Source organism: Falco biarmicus, chromosome 6 (assembly GCF_023638135.1).
Source record: "Falco biarmicus isolate bFalBia1 chromosome 6, bFalBia1.pri, whole genome shotgun sequence".
Lineage (NCBI taxonomy): Eukaryota > Metazoa > Chordata > Aves > Falconiformes > Falconidae > Falco > Falco biarmicus.
This window is the reverse complement of record NC_079293.1, coordinates 71,254,855-71,277,988: the sequence shown is the minus strand read 5'-3', so window position 1 is coordinate 71,277,988 and position 23,134 is coordinate 71,254,855. Positions and strand designations below refer to the sequence as shown.

At 45.0% G+C, this 23,134-nt stretch overlaps 1 protein-coding gene and 1 long non-coding RNA gene across 8 annotated transcripts in view; one reads left to right on the top strand and one right to left on the bottom strand.

The window, feature by feature from the left end:
* LOC130151923 (uncharacterized) overlaps nucleotides 1–9,695 on the top strand; it is a 47,782-nt gene extending 38,087 nt beyond the window's left edge. Inside the window, exon 5 of the long non-coding RNA XR_008822805.1 lies at nucleotides 1,077–9,695. This is a non-coding gene — a long non-coding RNA (uncharacterized LOC130151923). The remainder of the gene's footprint in view (nucleotides 1–1,076) is intronic.
* A 1,650-nt stretch (nucleotides 9,696–11,345) lies between these two features.
* Nucleotides 11,346–23,134, bottom strand: part of RP1L1 (RP1 like 1) — a 44,760-nt gene continuing 32,971 nt past the window's right edge. For 4 of the 7 annotated variants that reach the window (XM_056344711.1, XM_056344709.1, XM_056344715.1 and 1 more), the window contains 2 exons: nucleotides 20,033–20,198; nucleotides 11,346–18,115 (listed from right to left, as the gene is read on the bottom strand). In XM_056344711.1, coding sequence (XP_056200686.1) covers nucleotides 11,346–18,115; nucleotides 20,033–20,198 — 6,936 coding nt within the window. The remainder of the gene's footprint in view (nucleotides 18,116–20,032; nucleotides 20,199–23,134) is intronic. The other 3 variants (XM_056344713.1, XM_056344714.1, XM_056344712.1) reach the window with 3 other exon arrangements.

Sequence of the window (23,134 nt, the reverse complement as noted above, 5' to 3'; positions counted from 1 at the left end):
CAGCTTTTTCTCATCTTCTGTTCTTCCTCTCCAGCAGCAGCACTCCCACACGTGATGTGAATCTAGGGTGCGGCCAGAGATGCACAATCCTCTTTCCTTGCTCAAGGGATGTCACAGGAAGGTGAAACCTGATGAGATTAGATGAGGTACCTCACTGTGACTGGCTGGCAGCCTCAAAAGACATCTGATGTAACTAAATCCTTGCAGTTCAGTGTAGGCAACAGCCGTGGGAGATAAAGCTCTCACAGAGTGGTTGTATCTTCCTCCCCATGTTCTCCCTCCTCCTGGCATACATTGCTGTTGCAGACTGATTTTGCCAAGAGTTGCTGTCCTGACTAGCTTGGTCTCATCCCTGTAGTTCTCATATTTATTAAATGCATCACCAGGGCTGTGGCTTGGAAAACTGTTACTCCATGAGTAACTTCCAAAATGTTACTCCTTTGTTGTGGATCTGTCTTCTTGGGATGGGATTTTTAGGTGTGCAATATGCTACCAAGTCTCAATGAAGTTTTCACAGAATCACAGATTAGTTGGGGTTGGCAGGGGCCCCTGGAGCCCATCCAACCCACCCCCTGCTCAAGCAGGCTCTCCTACAGCAGCTGCGCAGGATCGCATCCAGGCGGGCTCTGGACGTCCCCAGAGAAGGAGACTGCACAGCCTCTCTGGGCAGCTTGTCCCTGTGCTCCGTCACCCTCAAAGTAAAAAGGTTCTTCCTCATATTCAGGTGGAAGCCTCATATTCAGGTGGAAAATGTATTTCCTCACCTCTGGGGCAAGCATTATGTCTCTGTCCTCAGGGAACTCCTTAGTGTCCTTCTGTTTTTACTTTCCAGGTTTCTTAAGAAGCCGAAAAATATACAGCATGTTAGGAGTGACGCATATTTGCTTTCAAGGTTAGGTTTGGGGCAAGGTGGGAGACTGGGGAAGAGATCAAGACTCCTGTGATAAAATATAATCTGAGCTTTTCAGAAACACAAGGATGCTTTTATGAACAGGAAACCCCTTTTTCTTCAAATCATTGTAGATTTTAATGTGGAATCTCTATTCTCTTTGCTTCATCATCTGACTGACTTGGAGGTTTAGCAGTCCAAATCAACCTCACATGTCTAACGGCACCACAAAGAAGAGGCGAAGCCCTAACACTCTCCAGTCCATGCCATGGTTGGTGCATCATGGAGCCCACAAGGTGAGAGAGCTGGCAGGGTGGGTGTCCTTCCCCGGGACAACTCGGTGCATGAAGCCCTGCAGGGATTGCAGTGCTGGGCTGCCGCTGCCTCCGTGATGACTGACAGAGAGGTCTGATGAATTGTGCCTGACGCATGGAGGCATCCAAGGGAGAGACTGCAGCAGAGGACAGGCAGGCAAGTGGGAGCCTGACCTGGCTGCATCCTTTGCCTGCTCCTTAACAGGCGTGAGTCCTCCCACCTGGTGACGCTCTCAAGGGCAGGGTTGGTCCCTTGTACTTCAGTAAAGTTTCTGCTCTGGATGACCTGGGGGAAAATTGATGCTTGAAAGAGAAATACAGAAATTCTAATGTTTAGCAACCAGCAAATTATTCTCCAAATGCTTCAGTGTACAACAAAGATATTTTTGCATATTCCAGAGATAGAGCCATGTAATTCATGAAGCTTAACATGGAATTAGCCTTGAGTGGTGGTGGTTGCTGTCATGGACAGGAGAGGCACTGCTTCAAGATAGCACTGCAGTGGGAAGATAAGAGATGCTGTTTATCAAGCCCGAGTCCTAGAGCTGTAAGTCTTCTCTGTACCTCGGCACAAGGCATCAGGACTGCCAGAACAGGAGCCAAACTCACCGTTATGCTAAGACAGCCCTGCCACCTGGGACCGTGGAGAATTCCCAGATCAGGGACCAGCAAAGGGGGAGGGTTTTTGTACTGTGACAGACTAATTAGGCATCACAGCAAAGCATTTCCATCCGCTTAGGAAGCACTGTCCTGACCTTGCTCCTACGCCTACTCCCTGTCGTTCACAGGGCTGAAAGAGCCTCACTCAGCTTTTTTAAAACTGGAAAGGAGCTCAAGCACCATCCTTTATGCAAGAGCTGAAAGGTTAACACATGTCACTTTTGTCGGCCAGGACTTTGCAATAGGCTAAGGAGGAGCCAGCCCTTTTTACTGAGGAAAAAGAAAAACAAGCCTGCCACAGCCTGCCCTTTCAACCCTCATGGTGCTACCCCACTTTCACACCACAGGGCTTAGAATAAATACATTTTCTCTGAGCAGGGTTGTGTCCTCTCAGTTGCAGCAAAGACAAAAAGCAATTCTTTTCTGTGCAGCACAAAAACCGTGCAGGTTGCTTTTAAGGTTTTCGTGTGGATTGCCGGGACAAGCAAGCATCAGGCTCCTGAAATTAGAAAGGTCAGCAGGGATGCTTCCTGTTGAAGTTGCACAAACCCTGGTGCTCAGCTAAGAGGGCATGGAGTTAAAATTAGAAGTGGCTGCAGGGTTACAGAGATTGCTCCTTCAGCCTGACGTGGTGATGGGGTCTGCAGCTTAGGGGCATGAGAAAATAAGCATCTCCATCCTGAATATGTTCCAGAGAATCACAGAAAATACCACTCCTTCTGTCTCAGACACAAGGTTTGGGATATCAGGAATTCCTCCCTCAATAATCCCTTTCTTTCCCTGGCATATAGAGGGCATGTACACACCCAGCTGTCCTCACCAAAATTATAAGGACCAAAATAAGTAGGGAATCCCCAGCTGAGTTGTTTCCCAGAAAGACTGCTGTATGGACATAGCTCAGAAGATGTCTTGGTGTTTGGCACTTTTCTGGGATACATAAGACTTAATAATTCACGATTCAGAAGCCCAGAATCTGAGCCCCCTTCTCTGCCGAGAATGCCCTGTGTCTCTTTCTGGGGATGTTTATTCACCAAAAGCAGGACAGCTCCAACAGAAGAAATGGAGAGAGATTCCACAGTCCCAAACAGGCTGTGTTTGCTTCAGACCTTCTTAGATACCCTCCCCCAGTTGTTTATCTTCCATGTACTCAAGGTACCTAACTTGGAGGAGGGTAGATTGCAGGGACTGGCTACTGCCAAGGACGTGATGTGTGGTTGTATGCAAGACCCACTGCAACAGTTTACACCGGTGTTGCATATTCCTTATCCCATGTCCTAACCACAGCCATTCCTCCTGCATCAATGAGGATGTACCTCTCTGGATGAGTAGTGGGACTGATGGACACTCAAGGTCTGTCTCGTTGCAGAAAAGTAGTGTTGCAATTTTGGAGCAAAACACTGCAAATCCCAAATGCCAAATTTTGTAGCTTGATGTATGCATGGATTTGAGTTTTTACATCCCATTCCTAACCTCGTGTTAGGAGGAGCACTTATTCCTGACACCTGCCAAGGAGCCACCAAGTGCAAGTTCTCCACCTTCAAATTAAAGAAAAGAGGGAACTTGCAGGGCATACACACAGCCAGTTTGGAAACTCTTCCTGCCCTCCAGAACAAAGACCACTGGAGGAGCCTGAGGTCCAGAAATAACAACAATCCACCCTTTCTTGTAAGGCAGCTGGGATTTCAAATGTCTGGGGCTAAATACGGTGCTGGGCCAGCAAGGATCCATCAGGAAAGAGGGTTATTTCTCTCTGTTAATGAGAGGAGTGTCTGCTTGTACACATCTGTAAAGACCTCAGCTTTGGAAAGCACGTTTCTTTCATTTTGATGGTTTACACTCCCATTTTCACCATGTTCTTCATCTTTCACTGAATATTTCCTATCTAGAAAACAAACAATCAAACAAAACCAACATATATAAAGAAGCAATTTGTCTGGCTGGTAAAAAAACAAACAAACAAAAAAAACCACAAAAAAAACCAAACCAAAAACAAAACCCAAAAACCCCAAAAAACAACCACCCAAAAGATAAACAGAGATGCACAGCCAAACATGCCATACAGCTATGCACAGCCAAGCACGCTGTACAGCTGTGCAAGTCTCTTGTTGCTTCTCCTCCCTCCTCCTCGGCTCTGCTGAAAGACAGCAGCTGTAATCCCCTCCAGGTGTTGACAAGCATTATCTTTCCAGCCGGTAGAAACGTGACAGCTCTGGAGCTGGCTGGTAACACGTGTTCCCGTGCTGTAAGAGGGAGAGGGAAGCTGCAAGATCGAACACGCATGTGAGTCATACCAGCCAAGGGGAAATGTAAACTTTGGAAGCGGTGCAAGTGTGAGAGATGTAACTGCAAGGGATCCTTTTCGGCGGCGTGCTCCATTCACAGATGCACTGAGTGATCCCAGGAGAAGCTGATGGAGGTAAGAAGTACCTACTTCAGCAATGTCTGTCTCCTGGATTGACACTGCAGCTGGTACCCAGCCCCTCTGAATAGGCCTTGTGAGCAGGCTGTATGGGTGCTGAGCCCACGCTGCCCCGGGGCGGACAGGCACAGATGTGGGTCACTGCCCAAACAGGGACAGTGGCAAACACAGACATGCATGGGACAGGTCTCATGGGGAGGAGCTCCAGTGACCAGTTTTCACAGTTTGATGATTGCATTTTTGTGTTTTATTTCACTTCTTTCTTCTGGCTGGTGCTACAAGTGGGGAACTTGCTGGCTGAACACAGATAGGGTGTGATGTCGAGTATGCACAGGAGGCTTTAAAATGAGGAAAGTCAACAGCTGGAAGAGAAATCCTGGGAAATGTTCACCCTTCTTCTACTAACCTGTTAGGTTCCAGCAGTAGCTTTCAACAATAGCAGAGAAGGGTGATCTTGAAGTCAACAAGCACTTTTAAAACTTCCATGGAATGACCGGCTTGAGCTGCTGCCTGGCAATCTGCAAGTCACCACTGCAAGCACTGTAAAATGCTTTTGGGTAGCTACACCAGGATCAGGTCTTCCCACATGAGACATCTCCATCTGGGCAACTTGTCTAGACTCCTCGAGCACTCAGCAGAGAGAAACAGGCCTGCCGAGAGTGCAGTTCATCTCCTCCTAACATAGTTGTCTACAGCAGATGAATCATGCTCTTCTCTGCCTCTCTCTCCCTGCTGCTCATAATGGGAGTCTGGATGCAGGCTCAGAGGGAGTCATCTTCACCAGAAATATTTAAAGTTAAGTCAATGCATACCATTTCCAGCGTATGTCTGATGCCAAGATCAGAGCTATCACTACCCGGCTCAGTGCCTTTCTGAATCCTGCAAGAATTGATGTGTCAGAAAGCAACATTTCACTTTGCTCCCTATGAAACCAAAATTCTTCTACACATGGCTCTGTACCTGCCAGTCACTGCTGACATGGAGAGACGCGGGCTGCAGGGCCACCAAGCAGCCATGCTGGGCCAGCTGTTCTGCTGCAGACACTGACAGGCACTGAATAACAGGCTCCTTTCAGTGGCAAACACTTTTTCCCTGGCATCTAGAAGAGCTCCTTGGCAGGCAACAGTGAATAAAGGTGCTGTAGCCTTCACCTGATGTCCCTAGGCTGGGTTTAGAACCAAGCATCCTGGTGGTACCTGGCCAACTTCCGAGCTGCAGGGGCAGTCACAGCTTGCATTCAAACATTAGCTCAAAGTGCCCAAGTTAGGATGCTGCGGTCCATGGGCTTTACCCCTCCAGATGACAGTTCTGTGTCACACTGAATAATTGCTGGGAGACCCTGTCTTCACATTGCCTGGAGCAAAATCCCGACACACATGGCTAGAGTTAGTGGTATCAATCCAATCCAGCGCTAACTTTCCCCTTGGTGCTTTCCCTTAATTATAGATCAATGGATGTAACAATATATTTTACATTATTCACACTGGACACCTTAAAAAGTGTTTTGCCATTGGCTTGTGGAAACCTTGGAAAGGTTTAATATAGAGTCAGAATACTGATGTCATGGGACATCACCACGGAATGGGAAAATTGCCCTGCAGTAGCACTGTTTCTTTCTGACCCAGAGAGTAAATTCCAGAGGGATCGGTGATGCTGTGTTTGTGCTGTCTTTAACCACGAGCATAAGCTCTGACAAGGAGGATTCAGTAGGACTATCAAGTCATTTGAATGTTGGATGCTTGAAGGCGTTTGCAATCAAATCCAGCTCATACAAGCAATGTTCACTTAAGTGCAAAGCCAGGCACCAAGCTCATGCATGACAATTTCTGATTGAATCTTCAAATACCACCCTAAAGGTGACCAGAAGCTACAGGACTGGCCCTTCGAGTAGGTATAGTGTTCATCATGTACTCCAGATATGGGAATTAATATTGAGGTACTAGGAAATGAGTGAGTATTGCTGTGTCAGGGGAGAGTAAGTTTTCATTTGCCTGTTGTGCTCGTTTGGGCTGGGGTAGAGTTGATTTTCTTCATGATGGCTAGTATGGGGCTATGGTTTGGATTTGTACTGCAAACAGTGTTGACCACACAGAGATGGTTTAGTTATTGCTGAGCAGTGCCTACACAGAGCCAAGGCCTTTTCTGCTCCTCACCCCACCCCACCAGTGAGCAGGCTGGGGGTGGGGTATAACAGGAGGGGAAACAGCCAGGACAGTTGACCCCAGCTGACCAGAGGGACATCCCATACTGTACGGCATCATGCTCAGCAATAAAAGCTGGAGGCAGAAGAAGGAAGGAGGGGGCGTTTGGAGTGATGGCATTTATCTTCCCAAGTAACCATTACACGTGATGGAGCCCTGCTTTCCTGGTGATGGCTGAGGACCTGCCTGCCCATAGCAGGTGAATGGATACCTTGTTTTCCTTTGCTTGCACGCACAGCCTTTGCTTCACCTATTAAACTGCCTTTATCTCAGCCTACGAGTTTTCTCACCTTTACCGTTCCGATTCTCTCCCCCATCCCACCAGGGAGGCTGTGTGGGGATCAGTTGCCAGTTGGGGTTAAACCATGACAGTCTTTTTTTTGGCACCCAAAGTAGGGTTCAAAGGGTTCAAGATAACAGCAGGTTTGGCTGGAATGTGCTAGCTCGAATTTATAGCTGTTATTGCTGTTTAGCTATTAATCGGTGGGCTCCTGTGCTTGCCCTTGGGGCTTGCTTGTCTCACTGCATATTAGAGTCTGGCTCGTTAGTGGCTGTTTTTTGCTTTTGCTGTTTACTGTACCGCTGCGCTTCTTACCATTTTACTCTGCTGTGCCTGGGAGCATTTTGATAACAGCAGTGGCGATGTGCCTGGGCTGGCTGATGGCCAGGGCATCATTGCTGCTCTTTCTGTGCTGCTGTACTGGACAGACTGGAGCTCCAGTGTGAACTTGAGACAAGGGGGACTGTGACCTGTGGATGAGTCCATGTGGGAGCAGGACACCCTGAAGTATCTGTGGCTGTGGGTAAGCCTACCCCAGAACAGGTACATCCTGAAGCATCTGTGTCCGTGGTTATGTCTGTTCCACAGCAGGTAGACCTCTGAAGGGAATATGGCCCAAGGACAAGTCCACACTGACAAAGATTCTGTGGCTGTAGATAAGTCCTTGCTGCCACAGGTACACCCTAAAGCATCAGTGGATGTACACAAAGTCATGCTGGAGCACCTCCAAGTGTGTGGCCATGGATAAGCCCATGACAGAGCAGGTACAACTCTGGAGGGACTGAAGCCAGGAGAAAGGCCATATTGGAGCAGCTTTATTTCTGAAGGGACTGTGGCTGTGAGTAAGGCCACGTTAGAGCAGGTCTATCTCTGAAGGCATTGTGGCCCATGGATAAGGCCACGTAGGAACAGGTGCACCTCAGAGCAATTGTGGCTGTGGATAGGACTATGCTGCAGCAAGTATACCCCTGGAAAGACTGTGGCTCATGGCTGAGGCTCCATCTGGAGCAGGTAAAACCCTAAGGGACTGCAGTTTGTGGGTAAGTCCAAGCTGGAGCAGGGGCAAAGGGAGGATTTCATTGCAATGTTAAACCCTATGATCTGGTCCAAAGAGACTGGGGTGGAGATTGCAATGGAAATACCTTTGGTTTGTTGTAACCTGGAACTTGGGTTGCGCGTTAGGGGAATTACCATAGCAGAAACCCCTTGTTGCTAGACAGACTAGGAGCAAGGTGAGGAATGCATTGCAATGTTACACCCTATAACCTGGCTTAAAGGGACCAGGTGTGGAGATTATAATGGAAATACCTTTAAACTGTTGTAACCCATGATTTGACTTGTGTGTTATAGGAATTACTACAGCAGGAACCACCTGAACCAGTGGAGGACAAGACTTGAAGAAGGTGCAAGTGCAGCAGTAACCCACCTGAGCTGCCTGTGGTGCCCAGTAACTCCACACAACACACCATCTCTCCTGTCCTGAGTCACCACCATAACAGATGGACTCCAAAGTCATGGACTAGATGAACTCAATGGACAACTGGTGGACATTTGTGGACATTTATGGACATTTACAGCCATTTCACAGGGGTGGTCCTTGGATTAAGAGAATGATTAAGAGAATGATACCTTTGTACTGTACTAAAGGATGGAAGGGGTGGTGGTGGTTAATGAGGATGTATTGGATAGTATGGAACATGAGCATGATATAAATGGTATGGAATAAGTAGAGTAAGTGGTGCAGAGTGTGCTGGTTTCGGCTGGGGTAGAGCTAGTTTTCTTCATAATAGTACGGGGCTATGGTTTGGGTTTGTGCTGCAGTGTTGATCTCACACAGAGATGGTTTAGTTATTGCTGAGCAGTGCCTACACAGGGCCAAGGTCTTTTCTGTTCCTCACCGTGCTCCACCAGTGAGCAGGCTGAGGGAGCATAAGAAGTCAGGAGGGAAAACAGCTGGGACAACTGACCCCAAATGACCAAACCAACATCCCATACCATACAACGTCACGCTCACCATAGAAAGCTGGGGGAAGAAGGAAGAAGGGGGCGATGTTTGGAGTGATGGCATTTATCTTCCCAAGTAACCATTACACGCGATGAAGCCCGGCTTTCCTGGAGATGACAGAACACCTGCCTGCTGATGGGAAGTAGTGAATGAATTCCTCTTTTTCCTTTGCTTGCACGCACAGCCTTTGCTTCACCTATTAAACTGCCTTTATCTCAGCCTATGAGTTTTCTCACCTTTACTCTTCCAATTCTCTCCCCCATCCCACCAGGGAGGAGTGAGCAGGTGGCTGGGCGGGGCTGAGCTGCCAGCTGGGGTTAAACCACAACATCTGTACTTCAAAACTGATTGATCTTCACTAATTAGTTTTAACCTTGTACTTCAGTTTCTTGAGGTAGGTTTTGTTTACACAATTTCAGGGATAGATTCGGGTTTTTTGACATCCACAGCAAATCCAGTTTAAGATGCCCTAGACCATCCCTGACATTTACAAGGAGCTTGTTACGTGACTCTGGACTTACAGGAGATCTGCACCACTTTAGACCAACACTGGAGCATGATATTGGATTCCCTAGGCCATCCCAACTGGCAATAAACATCTATGTTTAAACTTCATAGACTCTTTAGATGTCTGATGCTTGTGATCTTAGATATGGAAGTGTCCACAGAAAATCCATGGAACTGAGACTACCAGATGAGAAAAGATAAACTTTGGGACAGTCAGGGTTCGGCTGAGTTGCGCCCAGACAGAGGTATAGTTCTGCCTGAGATGTCCTAGGAAACCTAAGGCATCCACATGGAACTAGCAGGTAGGGTTGCCTTTCTTCTTGGAAAGGGCCAGAACTTAACTTCTGTGTATTGAGGATGGTGTGGCTCTCTGGGATTCCCTGGAGGATCTCAGAGGGCACTGTAAGCCTTTGTGAGGGCAGCTCATGTGAGGGCAGCTCAGTGGAGACCTAGCTCTCCACTGACTGCTCCACATAAACCCCTATTTCTTAGGCACCTATAACAAAGTATGCACCTCTGGAGCTGAACCCAGTTCTTAATTTGAGTGAAATGAATCTTACCTCTGGAAATCAATTGGTTGGCTATGTGTTTAAGAAGCTGGATATTAAAATGATAACAGTATTAATGAATTAATTTAAAATATTGATTATTTCCACATGTCTGCATACACTTTCACAAACCTGGCACAATACTACACACGTACTTTTCCACCGTACAATTTAAGGCATTTTGTTTTCACCCTCTCTTCGTTTTTTGCTGTTTTATTCTCCCTGCAAATATTGATAAAATGGACCATTTCCCAAAGAGATATGCACATGTATGCAGCTGAGGTATGGTCAAACTTCTCCTGGTATTAGTTGGGCATTTATTCAGAAATTAATACATTGCCCCAGGGGAAAAGAAAAAAAAATACATGTAATCTGGTAGAAAACAGTTGTTAAATGAAGTTAGCAGTTCTATCATGATTTGTAAAGTCCACCCTCTTCAGTAAATGACTGAGCCTCTTCCAGCTGTTTGCTGCAGTGCAAATACCCAATCCTTTTCAATGTTGAAGGTAAAATTTATTTAAATTTTATTGGTTGTCTGCAAGGGCGAGGCACTGAGCAATTGCAAATCCTATTAGCTTCAGAACAGAGCCTCGTATGAAATTGTCTGAGGGATCCCAGATGATTGTAAAGTGTTTAGATACCATCACTGGCATAGTAAAGGTAATCACAAGGAACTGAACTCTACTCGTTTCTAATTTGGTCCATATTGCATCCAACCATTTCTCAGATACCTAACAGGTGAACTAACCCATCCTTTCTGTCTACTGCTACATGATCACATACTACAGTGATGAGAACAGTAGAAACCGATGGGTAGTATGGAAGAGATCTACTGGAATGACCTGTCTCAGTGTTGAGGATTTCTGGTGAAGTGAGGAATGGCCTCAACTTCTACTAAAGAAAAAAACAGAGAAAGTGGGGAAAGACTTTGATATCTCAGGACCTTTTCCTGGGTACAGAGAAAGTGGGGTAGGGTAGGGTAGGGTAGGGTAGGGTAGGGTAGGGTAGGATAGGGTAGGGTAGGGTAGGGTAAGGCAGGGTAGGGGGGAAATGAATGTACGTCTCTGTGGGCTCTGACCAGACTTTGGCAATGAATCCAGATTTTGTCGCATTTCTGTGCATTGGCAATCTTTCCAGGAAAATGGCATGCAACCGGTGAAAGGCATCCTGAAGTCACTCAGAGATGATGCCCAGCAGAGCCACAGACTACTCAAGCAGCAAACAGCATGGTTTAAAGAGTGGGAACAAGAAGTTATCACAAACAAAACAGCCTTCTCTTTCCCCAAACCACTTTCCTATTGAAACAACTACAACTTAATTAATTTACTAGCCCTCTAGAAATGAGGGCAGGTAATTGCAATGTTACTCACAGGATTCAAGAGCAAATTTACCACATTTAACTCAAGAACAAAAGCCAGTTATAATGGCTTAACTCACTGGAGATACTGTAATATGCAATGAAAGTGTACCTTTAAAAAAGAAAGAAAGCATGAAAGAAAAATACTGGTTTTGATAAGCAGTTCTAGAAGTCCAGGTCATCCTGGTCAATATGATCAGAGTCTTCTTTCTTTTTAGAAGCCTGAACTTCATCAGTGTGTTCAACCTCCTTTGCACCTATACCTTCGGCATCTGCTGGGTCCTCATCTCCCAAAGGATCAGTGCATGAAGATGCTTTGTCCTCTTCTTCTTCCTCACTGTCAGGATACATCTGTGAGGGTTTGCTGCTCTCATCAGTTTGAGCCTCTCCATTGGGATGGTTGTTCACAAAGTCAGTGTCATCTTTGCATTCCTCTTCATCTTCAGACCCCTTCTGGGATTTGTGTGAGAAGCTTCTTACAGAAGAATAACAAGAATAGGCTGCTGTTTTGTTCAGAGTCTCTAGTCTTTTGTTGGTTTTTTTGCCTTTGATCTTTGAGGCACTCTCAGAAACCTTGTTGTTGCCTTTGTCTTCATGTTTTTCATGTGCTTTGTCAGGGTTATCACTGGTAGGTTTCTCATCATTCTCATCATATTTGTCATCTCCTTCACTGTTGTTTTCCTCAGCTGAACATGCCTCACCTTCTGACTCTGGATTTGTGTCTTCCACTGCCTCAGCTTCATCCTGCTCAGCTTCTTCATTGCCTTCTGCAACATCTTCAGGATTATTGTCAGTTCCAGAGCCAGCATCTCCTCTGCATATGTCCATCTCTTCCACATCATCAGCTCCAATGTCTTCATCCTCTGGCTCCTCTGCTTCTTCAGCTTCATTGTCAGCTTCATCTTCAGCTTTGGACTTCTCCTCAGCTTCCTGCTCTTCATTTTGAGTGTCTTCTTTATCTTCCTCTTCCCCATTTGCTTCCTTCTCCTCTTTATTTATTTCTTCTTCCTCTTTTGCTTCTTCCTCCTCCTCTTTTGGGTTTTCTTCCTCTTCTTCCACTTCCTGCTCCTCTTGTTTTGTTTCTTCCTCATCTTCTTTTGCTTCTTCATCCTCCTTTGTTACATCTTCCTCTTCTTGCACCTTCTCCTCCTCTTTTGTTTCTTCCTCATCCTTAACGTCTTCATCTTCTTTTTTTCCTTCATCCTCCTCTTTCACTCCCTCCTCCTCCTCTTTTGTTTCTTCCTCATCCTTCTCCACTTCCTCTTCCTCCTCTTTTTTTTCTTCCTCATCCTCCTTCACTTCCTCTTCCTCCTCCTCTTTTGTTTCTTCCTCATCCTCATCCACTTCCTCTCCCTCATCTTTTTTTTCTTCCTCATCCTCCTTCACTTCCTCTCCCTCATCTTTTTTTTCTTCCTCATCCTCCTCCACTTCCTCTTCCTCCTCCTCTTTTGTTTCTTCCTCATTTTCCTTCACTTCCTCTTTCTCCTCCTCTTTTGTTTCCACCTCATCCTCCTCCACTTCCTCTTGCTCCTCTTTTTTTTCTTCCTCTTTCTCCTTCACTTCCTCATCCTCCTCTTTTGTTTCTTCCTCCTTCACTTCCTCTTCCTCCTCCCCTTTTGTTTCTTCCTCTTCCTCCTTCACTTCCTCTTCCTCCTCTTTTGTTTCTTCCTCTTCCCCTTCCCCTTCCCCTTCTCCTTCCTCTTCCTCTTTTGTTTCTTCCTCTTCCACCTTTACTTCCTCTTCCTCTTCCTCTTCTTCTTTTGTTTCTTCCTCTTCCTCCTTCACTCCCTCTTCCTCCTCTTTTGTTTCTTCATCTTCCTCTTTCACTTCCTCTTCCTCTTCCACTTCCCCTTCCTCTTCCTCTTTTGTTTCTTCCTCTTCCACCTTTACTTCCTCTTCCTCTTCCTGCTTCACTTCCTCTTCCTCCTCTTTTGTTTCTTCCTCTTCCGCCTCCTTCCCTTCCTCCTGCTTCTCTTCCTCCTCTTTTATTTCCACTTCCTCTGCTGCTTCCTCTTTTAGTTCCTCATCTTCTTTCTCTTTTGTTTCTCCCTCCTCCTCTTTTGTTTCCTCTTCTTCTGCCTTCGTTATTTCTTCTTCCTCTTTCTCTTCCTCCTCCTCTTTTGCTTCATCTTCCTCTTCTTCTCTCTCTTTTGTTTCTTCCCCCACTTCTTCTGCCTCTTCATTTTCCTCTTCTTTGGTTTCTTCATCCTCCATCTCACAGTTTTGACTCTCTGCTGTTTCAGGTCCTTCTCCATCTCCGTTCAACGCTGAGCTGCCTACATCATTTAATTCTGCCTCCTTTTCCTCATTGCTCTCCACCTCCATTTCATTTGGCTGGAGTTCACCCGCATCATTCTCCTCTTTTGGGTTGCCATTTTCTGCTGCTTCCTCCATAGAACTGCTGGGAATTGTTTTGGTATCCTGGGCTGCTTCTGAGACACAGGCTTCCTCATTGTCGTTTTTCTTCAACCTCAGGATTTGCTGTAAATCAAATGCTTTCATGATTGGGGCATTGGTGGCCACCACTGGGTTTCTTATTGGCTTGGAAGCCATTTTTTTCCTCAAGCAAGAGTCACATGGGCAGTATTCCTCCTCACTACTTTGTGTACTAGTACTGGCCTCAAATGCTGCATCAAATGCTATATCTTCATCTACGTCAAATGGTAAGTCTGATGTGCTCTCTAGCCTCTGGGTTCTAGTCTGGGTTCCATTCTTCTCACTGAAGAGTGACATTTTATGTATAGTTTGCAATCGCCGTCTCCTCTGCTCAATTTGGAGTGTTGACTCATGCTTGAGTGGTTCATCTGGAGGTCTTGGCATATTCTTTCCTGCTCTGGTTTTGATCTTCCTCAGCTCTTTCTCTATGCTTCTTTGTATCCTTTTACTCACTTCCTCCTTCAGCTCTAGTATCATTTTATCTGTCTGCTGATTGTTCTGCAGGTTCCACCTGACTTTGAATTCATTCATGGCACTGACATAGTGAGCCATGAATTCCTTCTCAATTTTTTTAAGCAGTCTCAGGACCCAAACTGGGTCTGGATCCGCTGACTTCTGCTGGACAAGGGTTGTGTCCATACTGGTGGTCATATCGACTTTGGACTCTGGGTCATTTGGAGACTCTTCTCCAAGCTGTTCTTCTACAGCTGCTTTCAGCTCTGTCCCACAATCAGCATCATTGACATTTGCATCATCCGTAGTGGCTAGCTGATCAGCTTCCTCTTCAAGATTTTCTTTTGGAAGTTCATCATTCACAGCTTCAGCTTCTTGTTCTCCACTTTCAGTTAATTTGCTGTTTTCTTGGTTTCCACCTTCTCCCCCTTCCTCCTGACCATTTTCACAGTTACTGCACTGATCTTCCTTATTCTCTCCTGCCTCCTGAATTACAGAGCTCCCTCTAGTAGACTGTGCTTTTTCCTCACCTTTTGATTTTGAACAGGCTGTGGAAGGTCGGGATGACAGCTCTTCCTCCTTACTTTGCCCCTCAGCCTCAGTCAGTTCCGTGCCAGTCTCTACATTTTCCACTGGTTCAACTGATTTGAATCCAGCAGTTTTCTGTGCCATTAAGGCACAGTCCTTGGCACCAGCGGTACTGTCTTCTACTGAGCCACCAGAACCACTGCTAACATCGACCCCAGAGGAGGACAGGGGGGTGAAGTCATAATCTACAGATTTGGGGGATTTAAACCCAGAGGCTGTTTTTGCCTGCTCACTTGCCTCTTGACCTGAACTTGGACCACTTTTTTCAGCTGTGCATCCAAACCACAGGGCCTGAAAAATATTTAGCAGCTCCATATACCTCGACTTATTCAAATATTTTGATGTATCTGATGGATCTTCTGAATTTTCATCAAGGAGCTGGAGACTGGCAAGACAAGTAATCAAAATGTTGGCAGAGTTACTCAGTTTTCTTCCCATAGTGGGGGACACTTCAGGCAAACTGTGTGATCGGTCAAATTTTGTTTCATGTTTTGAACTGAGCAAGGCCTTCATGATCTGGACAGAAGTCTTGACAGAGGTTGGAAGGTCTCTTCTGTTGTTATTTTGGCTGGATGTAACTGACTGGCTGCATTCTGCCTGGTCAGCTTTGGCAGCTTCGGACAAAGCCTCAGGGCTTTCTTCCTGATTCACGCATACTTCAGCCTCTTCATTAATAGCAGTGCCTTCTTCTGTCTCTTGTCCCTCTTCACCCTTTGCCTCATTTTCAGCCTCCTCCACATTCTTTTTCTCAGCTTTTTCATTCTCTGAGATTTCCTCTGTATTTATACTGTTCGATACCTCGGTGGTTGCCTCATTACATTCCTCTTCTGCACCGTCCTCCATTTCATATTTCATAAGCAATGTTTCTGACGGGATTTTACTTAGCCATTCTTGCACAACTTCTTCTGGAGATGTATTTGGTAGAGCAGATGGCATTAAATCGCTCCCTTCCTCCTGCACGCCTGTGTCTTCTAACTCTTCCTCAACTTTTCTGTTGCAAGAATCATCAATCTCTTTATTCTCCTGATCATTTATTTCAGTCGCAGCTGATTTAGACCCATAGGAAGTGGCTTTGGAGGAATCTACAATTTCTTTCTGCTCTTTTCCTGTGGTCAGCACTGACTCAGTACCTATGCTGCTAATGGAGGAATTCTTCAACATGTTTGAACGTATTTTGTTGCTGTTCGGTTTCCCTTTTGGTGGGACGGGGCAATGCATACTACATACCGACAAATTCTCAGACAATGACGCTCGGCTGGAGTTTGACATCTTCACATGAAGATTTGTAGTTTTTCTTGGCCTTGCTTTTGAAGATTGAGATACGTTTGACTGTGAATACCTATCGTTACTTTCCTGGGATGTCTGTGTCAATGAACATTTACCTTTTACTTCTGACTTAGAAGAGGCTCTTGAAAAGACACTTGCAGGATTTCCATTCCTAATGCCAGTCCCAGTTGAGTGGACACTTTTTGAACAAACACTCTCACTCATACTTCCCTGTCTTGAAGTGGCCTCTGAATTAATCTTGGAATGACCCTCTCCAGCTTTTTCATTAGGGCTTGAAACGCTCGAGCAGAGGGAAGGTGTCTTGCTATTTTCTTCTCTATGGCTTCTCTTCTTTGAGCCTTTTGAGGATTCACTGTAGGCATTGGTTGTACTTTTCAAGCTTTTCTCCTCAGTAAAACCTGCAATTACCTCTGCTTCACTAGTAAATGAAATGTTTGAGTGAAGAGAACCTGACCTATGAGACATGGCGTCTCCGACAGATTTTTTCTTGATTTCACATGAGCTTTTGGAGTAATTAGATGCCCTGCTGCATGATCTCGCATCATCTGCATGTAGGGAATTCTTCTTTTTATTCCAAGTGGATTCAAGTGATGACACAGACATTTCAGACTGTGCATCCACATTAATATAGCTGTGTTTGCTCTTTTTGGATCCTTTGGAAGAGCAAGAGGCATTGCACAGAACGATCTCATTGCTGTCACTTCTCTTGCTGTGCCTGTCACTAGCTCTGGAATGGGAGGTTCCTTGCGTAGAGCATCGTTCACTGTCACTGCTTTCATCTCTAACTGATTGGCTGGGCTTTGTTTTTGCTGACACTGAGCTGACATCATTGATTTCATTTTCTCCTTGTTCTGCTTCAGCATCTTCATCCTCTTTCTTAGGGCAGGACTCACTGGAGAAGGAGGAGACTACATTGTCATCAGAGTGGTCACCCTGTTCGCTCTTTGCTCTTGGCGTAGCACAGTTGCTAGACTTGCTGTGCACACTGCTGGCAGGAGTAGAGCACTTAGTGTTATTTTCTTGATTTGTGTTCTGAAGGCTTGAGGAGGACATGCTCCTACCCACACTACTTGTTTCCTCACATACATTCTTCTTGCTCTGTCTGGACTGCAGAGAAGATCCTGACATGACACTCCCAACTCTGCTGCTTTCAACCTCTTCCATATCATCCTTTAGACATTTCACAGAGGAAACTTCAGAACAACTTTCATCTTCATTTTGTAAATTTTTTTTGCTGGCCTCATGGTCTTCAGGGGCGTCTTGAGTATCCAGGTTGTTTTCACAGCTTGAATGTGACATTAAACCCAAGGATGAAGGTCTCTGACTATTGCCCGTGCTTGTCCGAGTGTATTCTTGTTGGTCCTCTCCATTGGAAGCACCTGTAGACAGATCACTTCGACACATACACTTTTTAATGGATCGGTATGCCACTCTGTTCTCTATAGTCTCTGAGTAGGATGAGGACTCTTGCACAATGTGCTCAGAGAATTCCTCACTGGACGTGGTGTGGAGGCTATCCATGGATGCCATTTTTCTGTGGACTACTCTCCTCCGGGAAGATGTGCTGGAGCATGATGACCGTGTGTGCCAGGTGCTTTGTACTCTGGGCTCTTCCCTCTGGGATGTGTGCATGGGGTTTTTCCAAATGTCATAGTCCTGGTGTTTCTTTCCACAGCTGTGACAATGAGCCTCATCACATTCTGATTCCTCAAGTTTTGACATGTAAGAATCAATATCACAGGGATATAATGATTCATCTGCCTCTGAGCTGGCTTCTGGGTTCATTTTCTGTATGGGGTCTACACCACTGTCCTCCTCTACGCCTGACTCTTGGCAAGGCATCTGGTTCATCAGATTGGACTTTCTGATCTGAGTGGACCACTGCAAAGTCTCATCATTTAGCAAGCGGAAACGGACTTTCATCTCAACGGACAAGCTTCCATCCTTGTTCACATGCACCCGTTTTTCTATGTCATCGTTGACCAAGGAATGGACCAGGTCTCCAGGTTTTGAATGTGAGCAACCGTTTGAGAAAGGTGCACCATTATCTGGTGAGGCAGCAAGACCATTAGGATACGACTTTTCTGATGATAAAGAAAATCTCATTGACCTATTGCTTGATGCTGACCGTGGATGGATAACACTTTTTTTGGCTTCCAGTCCAAAGTTCACTGGTGTTTGAAGTAAGTGAAGAAAAGAAAGATGGAGAAACATGTTAACTCATATGAAGATGTCACAAAATATATAGATCAAACCCTCAAACTAGTGAATACTGATATTATTCCATTAAAGCTAAGCCTATCCCAGTTTACATAATTTCAAAATTTGACTACATGATGACGTTTTAATAATATATGTTACGTTTTGAATGAATAATAGGTATTTAAATCTTCTATACATTACCTTTATTATTTTTTTATCTAAATCAAAACACAAACACTTTTTTGTTGTGTTAAGTGCATACCAGAAAGAAGAAATATATACATATATATATATATATATATATATACACACAGACCAATTTATTCCCAAGAGTTTCTGTATTTTATTGTGTTGCAAATAACCTTTAATTCAACTGTGCAAGTTTTCATCCTTTTTATTCAGTTGGGGAAAAATACATGGAGAAGTGACCCTCTTCCTTAGCTAAAGGTCAAGTGTCACACATTTATCGTGCATCATTCACTTCTCTCACACGCCAGGAAACAGGTGTGGCCACGTAGACCAGAGCAGCATGAAGTCCCTGCAGGGATGTGCCACTGTGAATAATTATAGTGTTTATTAAAACATAAAGAACAAGTGGAAAAGAAATTGTGAACTGGTGATAGTTACAAAGAGAAATAGTAGCAGTTATAGAAGTCGTCAGTGATAGTAAGGGAATTTTAAGAATTGTAACCAAAGCACATCTCTAAGGTCCAGTGCAGTGTTCTGCATAGATTTACTGAGGTCCTAGACCTTTCATTTTGAGCAGAGTACATTGCTATCACACCGTCTTGCAAGATATGCATGTCTTGTTTCTAATATATGTTTGTTCAAATTTTACTTTTATGTATCTGGACCATCACATGCCTCTGTGGCATACGAATGTGCAGCTGAATGGAGAGCATTTTAGGAAGGAAATGTTGAACAGGGAGCATACCAACCAAGACCAATAACACATGAAATAGCTGTTATCTAACCATCTTTATGCATTTGAACTGAACTATCTGCTCAGTCTTTTGATGGACAAAGTTTCAGTTTATTCCTGCTGCTCCCTACAATTTTTTATGTCTTGGCCAGTGAGTGCGGGATGCCTCTGTCCTTAAGTTTCTACAACCAGTTGTCAGCATATGAATGAATGTTTTCCGGCTCGTGGTATTGACAATGGAGAGAAACAGGTGCACCTGCAGAACACATTTCATTTCATCTCATCCTAAAAAAAAATCCCTAATATAGGTGAGATTAATTGCCCTTTGGAAATGGGAAGTTTCTTTTCATAGGCCACTGAGGGTGGGTGGCTTAATAACCTGTGGCCTTAGATAACTCATGATGAAGTGCCTAAGAAATATCACCCTAAGTAACCCATAACATACTCCTTCCTGAACATAACTTTTCCATAAAAACATACTTTTTTCCCAAAGGGTTACACCACAGTTGGAATCTGCAGGAGAAACAGTCTCCTGCCGACAAAACCAGGGCATCCTCCAGTCCTGATGCAGGCAAAAGCAGAAACACAGGCAGTATCAGACAGACAGACAAGGGGGTAGAGGATTCGTGGGAAATCTCAAGGGTTTGGGGAGTCTCAGAGGCACACACAGGAAAGGAGGGAGTTCTGGAAGGAAAAGGAGACACAGAGATATGAACGAGGAAGGGAAGTCAGCCAGACACAGGGAGCATGTAGAAGAAAGACTGGAGGGTGTAGGGAGGAAATCCTAGAAGGAAACCAGAGAAAAAGAAGGGGAGGATGGAAAGGGCTGGGAGGCAGAGAGAAGGAAGTACATTTTCCACGTGAAATCTGCACATTGGGGCAGTACAATAGGTGCCTGCAATCTCCATGTTGTGGGACACAGTTCTAGAGATGACTGTGCAATACGCCCCAGAGTTTTTCTTACTTTCATTGTTTTCATTGACATTGTTGCCGTTGGAACGGGGAGCCAGGTTGGGCAGCTTCTCCACTGAGTGTTTCCGCAAATTCTCCATCGATACAGGTTTAAATGGCTCCCGACCGACACACACCAGCACGCTGGGGCAGTGAAGCAGAGCCTGCATGCTGTCGATCTAGAAAGAGAAGAGCAAGTGGATCACCATAAGCCAATAAAGCAAAGCTAGATTCTTCCAGAATCCACTGAATCCAGGCCCAGAATCCACTGAAATTCACTTGTCACCTAAAATAAAATCAACATGGTTCTGGAGAACTTCAGGGTCCACCAGAGTCTGTTGGCAGGCTCTGTTGCAATATTCTTCTGTTGGTAGAGAAGCTCTGCTGTGCTTTAATCAGATCTCTGAAGATAAGGAAGGGGTGGGGGAGATTACCTAAGGGAGATGTCATTTATTGCAAGGTTTTACATCTCCTGGGAAAGATTTAAGCATAATCAATGTGGTAGTGAGGAAAGAGGTGGAACTGGAGGGGTTTTGGTTTCCCCTACAGAGAATTATACTCTTTAATTCTCCTAGTTCCTGTGTGGAACAGCAATAATTAGCTGGTGAATGCTACATTCCAGATTGGCCATCGATTCTCTTCCTTCCTCTGCTCAGGAGAGGATAAGAGCTGTGACTTCCTCTAGTATTGCCTCAAATGCTGTCTCAGATATTACCCCAAGTATTGCCTCAGTACCGGACATTGTGGGACATGGTCTCTCAGTGTGGGAAGTGCCTGTGAAGGAATCTCCATTCCTCCGTGAGTGCCTAGGCTTATACATTGCCTCTTCGCCTTCACCGCATGACTTGTTTCCGGATTACACACCAAGGCCTTCATGTCAGCTGCAGCTAGTAACAGGGAGCAGGGCTAAATGTGGCAAAAAGTCACTTTTACCCCAATGCAACGTCTACCTAGGATCTAAAGGAGCAGGAATCAGTCTTGTGATGAGCACTTGCTAGGCAAAGCCTTGACCCCCTCTCCCACCATGTTTCTGCAATCTCTTATTTGAAAGACTGAAGTAAATCTCCCAGGTAAAATACCTGATGGCTTCCGAAAAGGATGACAAGGCTCTCTTTCTGTCCAGTGGCCAACATCTGGCAGCTTTATGCTATCAGGGGGTCTCCACAACCCAGCTAGGATGTCCCTTCCTCCTCAGCCTGCTACATCAGAGAACATCTCTACAGCATATGGGAGCTCACAGCGATAATGGACCAGACGACCACACAGTACGCTACCAAGATGTTAGCTCGCACCCGTGCTGGGCTGAGCATGATCTTGCCTGTAAGATGCACCCTGACCTCACCGTGTCATTTAATCATCAGCCCTTTAACCAGCAACCTAGTATGGAAGAGAACAAATCTCAGAGGAGCTGCGATGACAGTTCTGCAGTTGTCACATGTGCCTGGCATAACAGCGTGTGAGGAAAGGGTCTGGCGCTCTGAATATCCCTGCAGCCAAGGGATGATGAATCAGGCCCCCTTCAGAGCCCAGGCTTGTTGTTTGTGAAAACCCTCTGGGGTTCTCTGAGATTAGTTAGTACTACTAGGGCTTTGAGAGGTAGCAAGATAATACTGCTGGATCTTCGACAAGTAAGAGGAGGGTAAATGTGTGGAGAGTGAAAGGACAGAGGCAGAATCACAGTCCAGATCCAGTAAAACACATCTAGTGATTGGTCTTACGTGTATAGCATCAACTTTTTAGCGGGAATACACAAAAACCTCTTCATCTTCCCCTTAGTTTTCATTGTGTTTGCACCATAACAACACTTGCGAGCCGAGTCCCGTTGAGTTTGTTGCTATAAAAGCCCACAGTAAGATAGGCTCTGCTCTCTAAAGGTTACATTGAGCATCACTGTAGGTAAGGCAACGAAACTGCCGAGTCTGTGTGAAGAGTACCGTGAAACAGTAATTAACCCTCAGATCTCAGTTTGTCTGCGTCTACTCCTTGCCATTTGTCAATAAATCCACTTCTGGTCCATGTATTTCTGAAGGAAACATCTTTCTAGCTCATTTCAAAAGTTTTTAGAAAGCTTATAATTTAATAAAATAAATACTTTGAGTAGGCTCTTGCCACCTATATAGCTCTTTTCCTTCTTTACTTTCCTGTTCTTTTTTTCTTTTGCTTTTTATTTCTTTTGTGAGATCTTTTGCCCTGTCCTCATACAAGTAGAAAAAAAGTGAGGGCAAAACTGGAGAAAGATAAAAGGAACTAGAGGGGGAGAAGAAAGAAAATTAGACATGAAATCTCTTCCTACCCTAACATATAACAATTTGTCTTTAAACCCCCGCCAAGTTCAGGAACTGTTTGTATTTGTAAAGGGCATTTTTTCAGTGAAAGCTGTTTTTTGCCCAGGGTGTTACCTCACACCATACTGTATCTCTGTAGATAGTATCTGATAGATACTTCAATCACATTCATCACCACTGCGTTGAATGTGCAGAAAATAGATGGTGCCAATGAAACAGCTTGAGGAATCAGTGGAGCTGAGCCAGCCGAATTATTGCGTTTGCATACACTGCACAAACCAAGTCCTTTCAAATGGAATATACTTGTCTTGTGGGACTTAAAGAGTCTGTCACGTAGTATCTCTTGCATCATCAGCTCTTTAGCAGTGTTTTATACCTATAACATAACTTTTCTTCCTAATATCTTGCCAGCTTAATCTCTTTGAATTAATAATTGTAGAAATTAATCTAAAATCAGCACTTTGTAGTGTCTCATTGTTAAAAACATTTTGGTAGTCGTAAGTACAGCTGGACGTTTCCTAAGGGTTAAATACATCATTTTTCTCACATTGATTTAGTTTATTGCAACATCCTTTCTGTCAGGGCAGTAGAGTTGGGATAACAAGTCATCTCTGTTTGCCCAGCACAGAGCTTTCCCACACTGCTGCACGAATCCCATCCTCTCAATAACGCATCAGTGCCTGGACTATAAAAAGGACATCTGTATTCAGCACAATCAATATGACAACTTTTACTGGGGCTAAATTATCTCTGAACAGCATGGCCCCTTTAGGTGTTTAGCAACCTGCAGCTCACTCACAGTGTCCCAGGGTGACATCCTTTGCATAGGT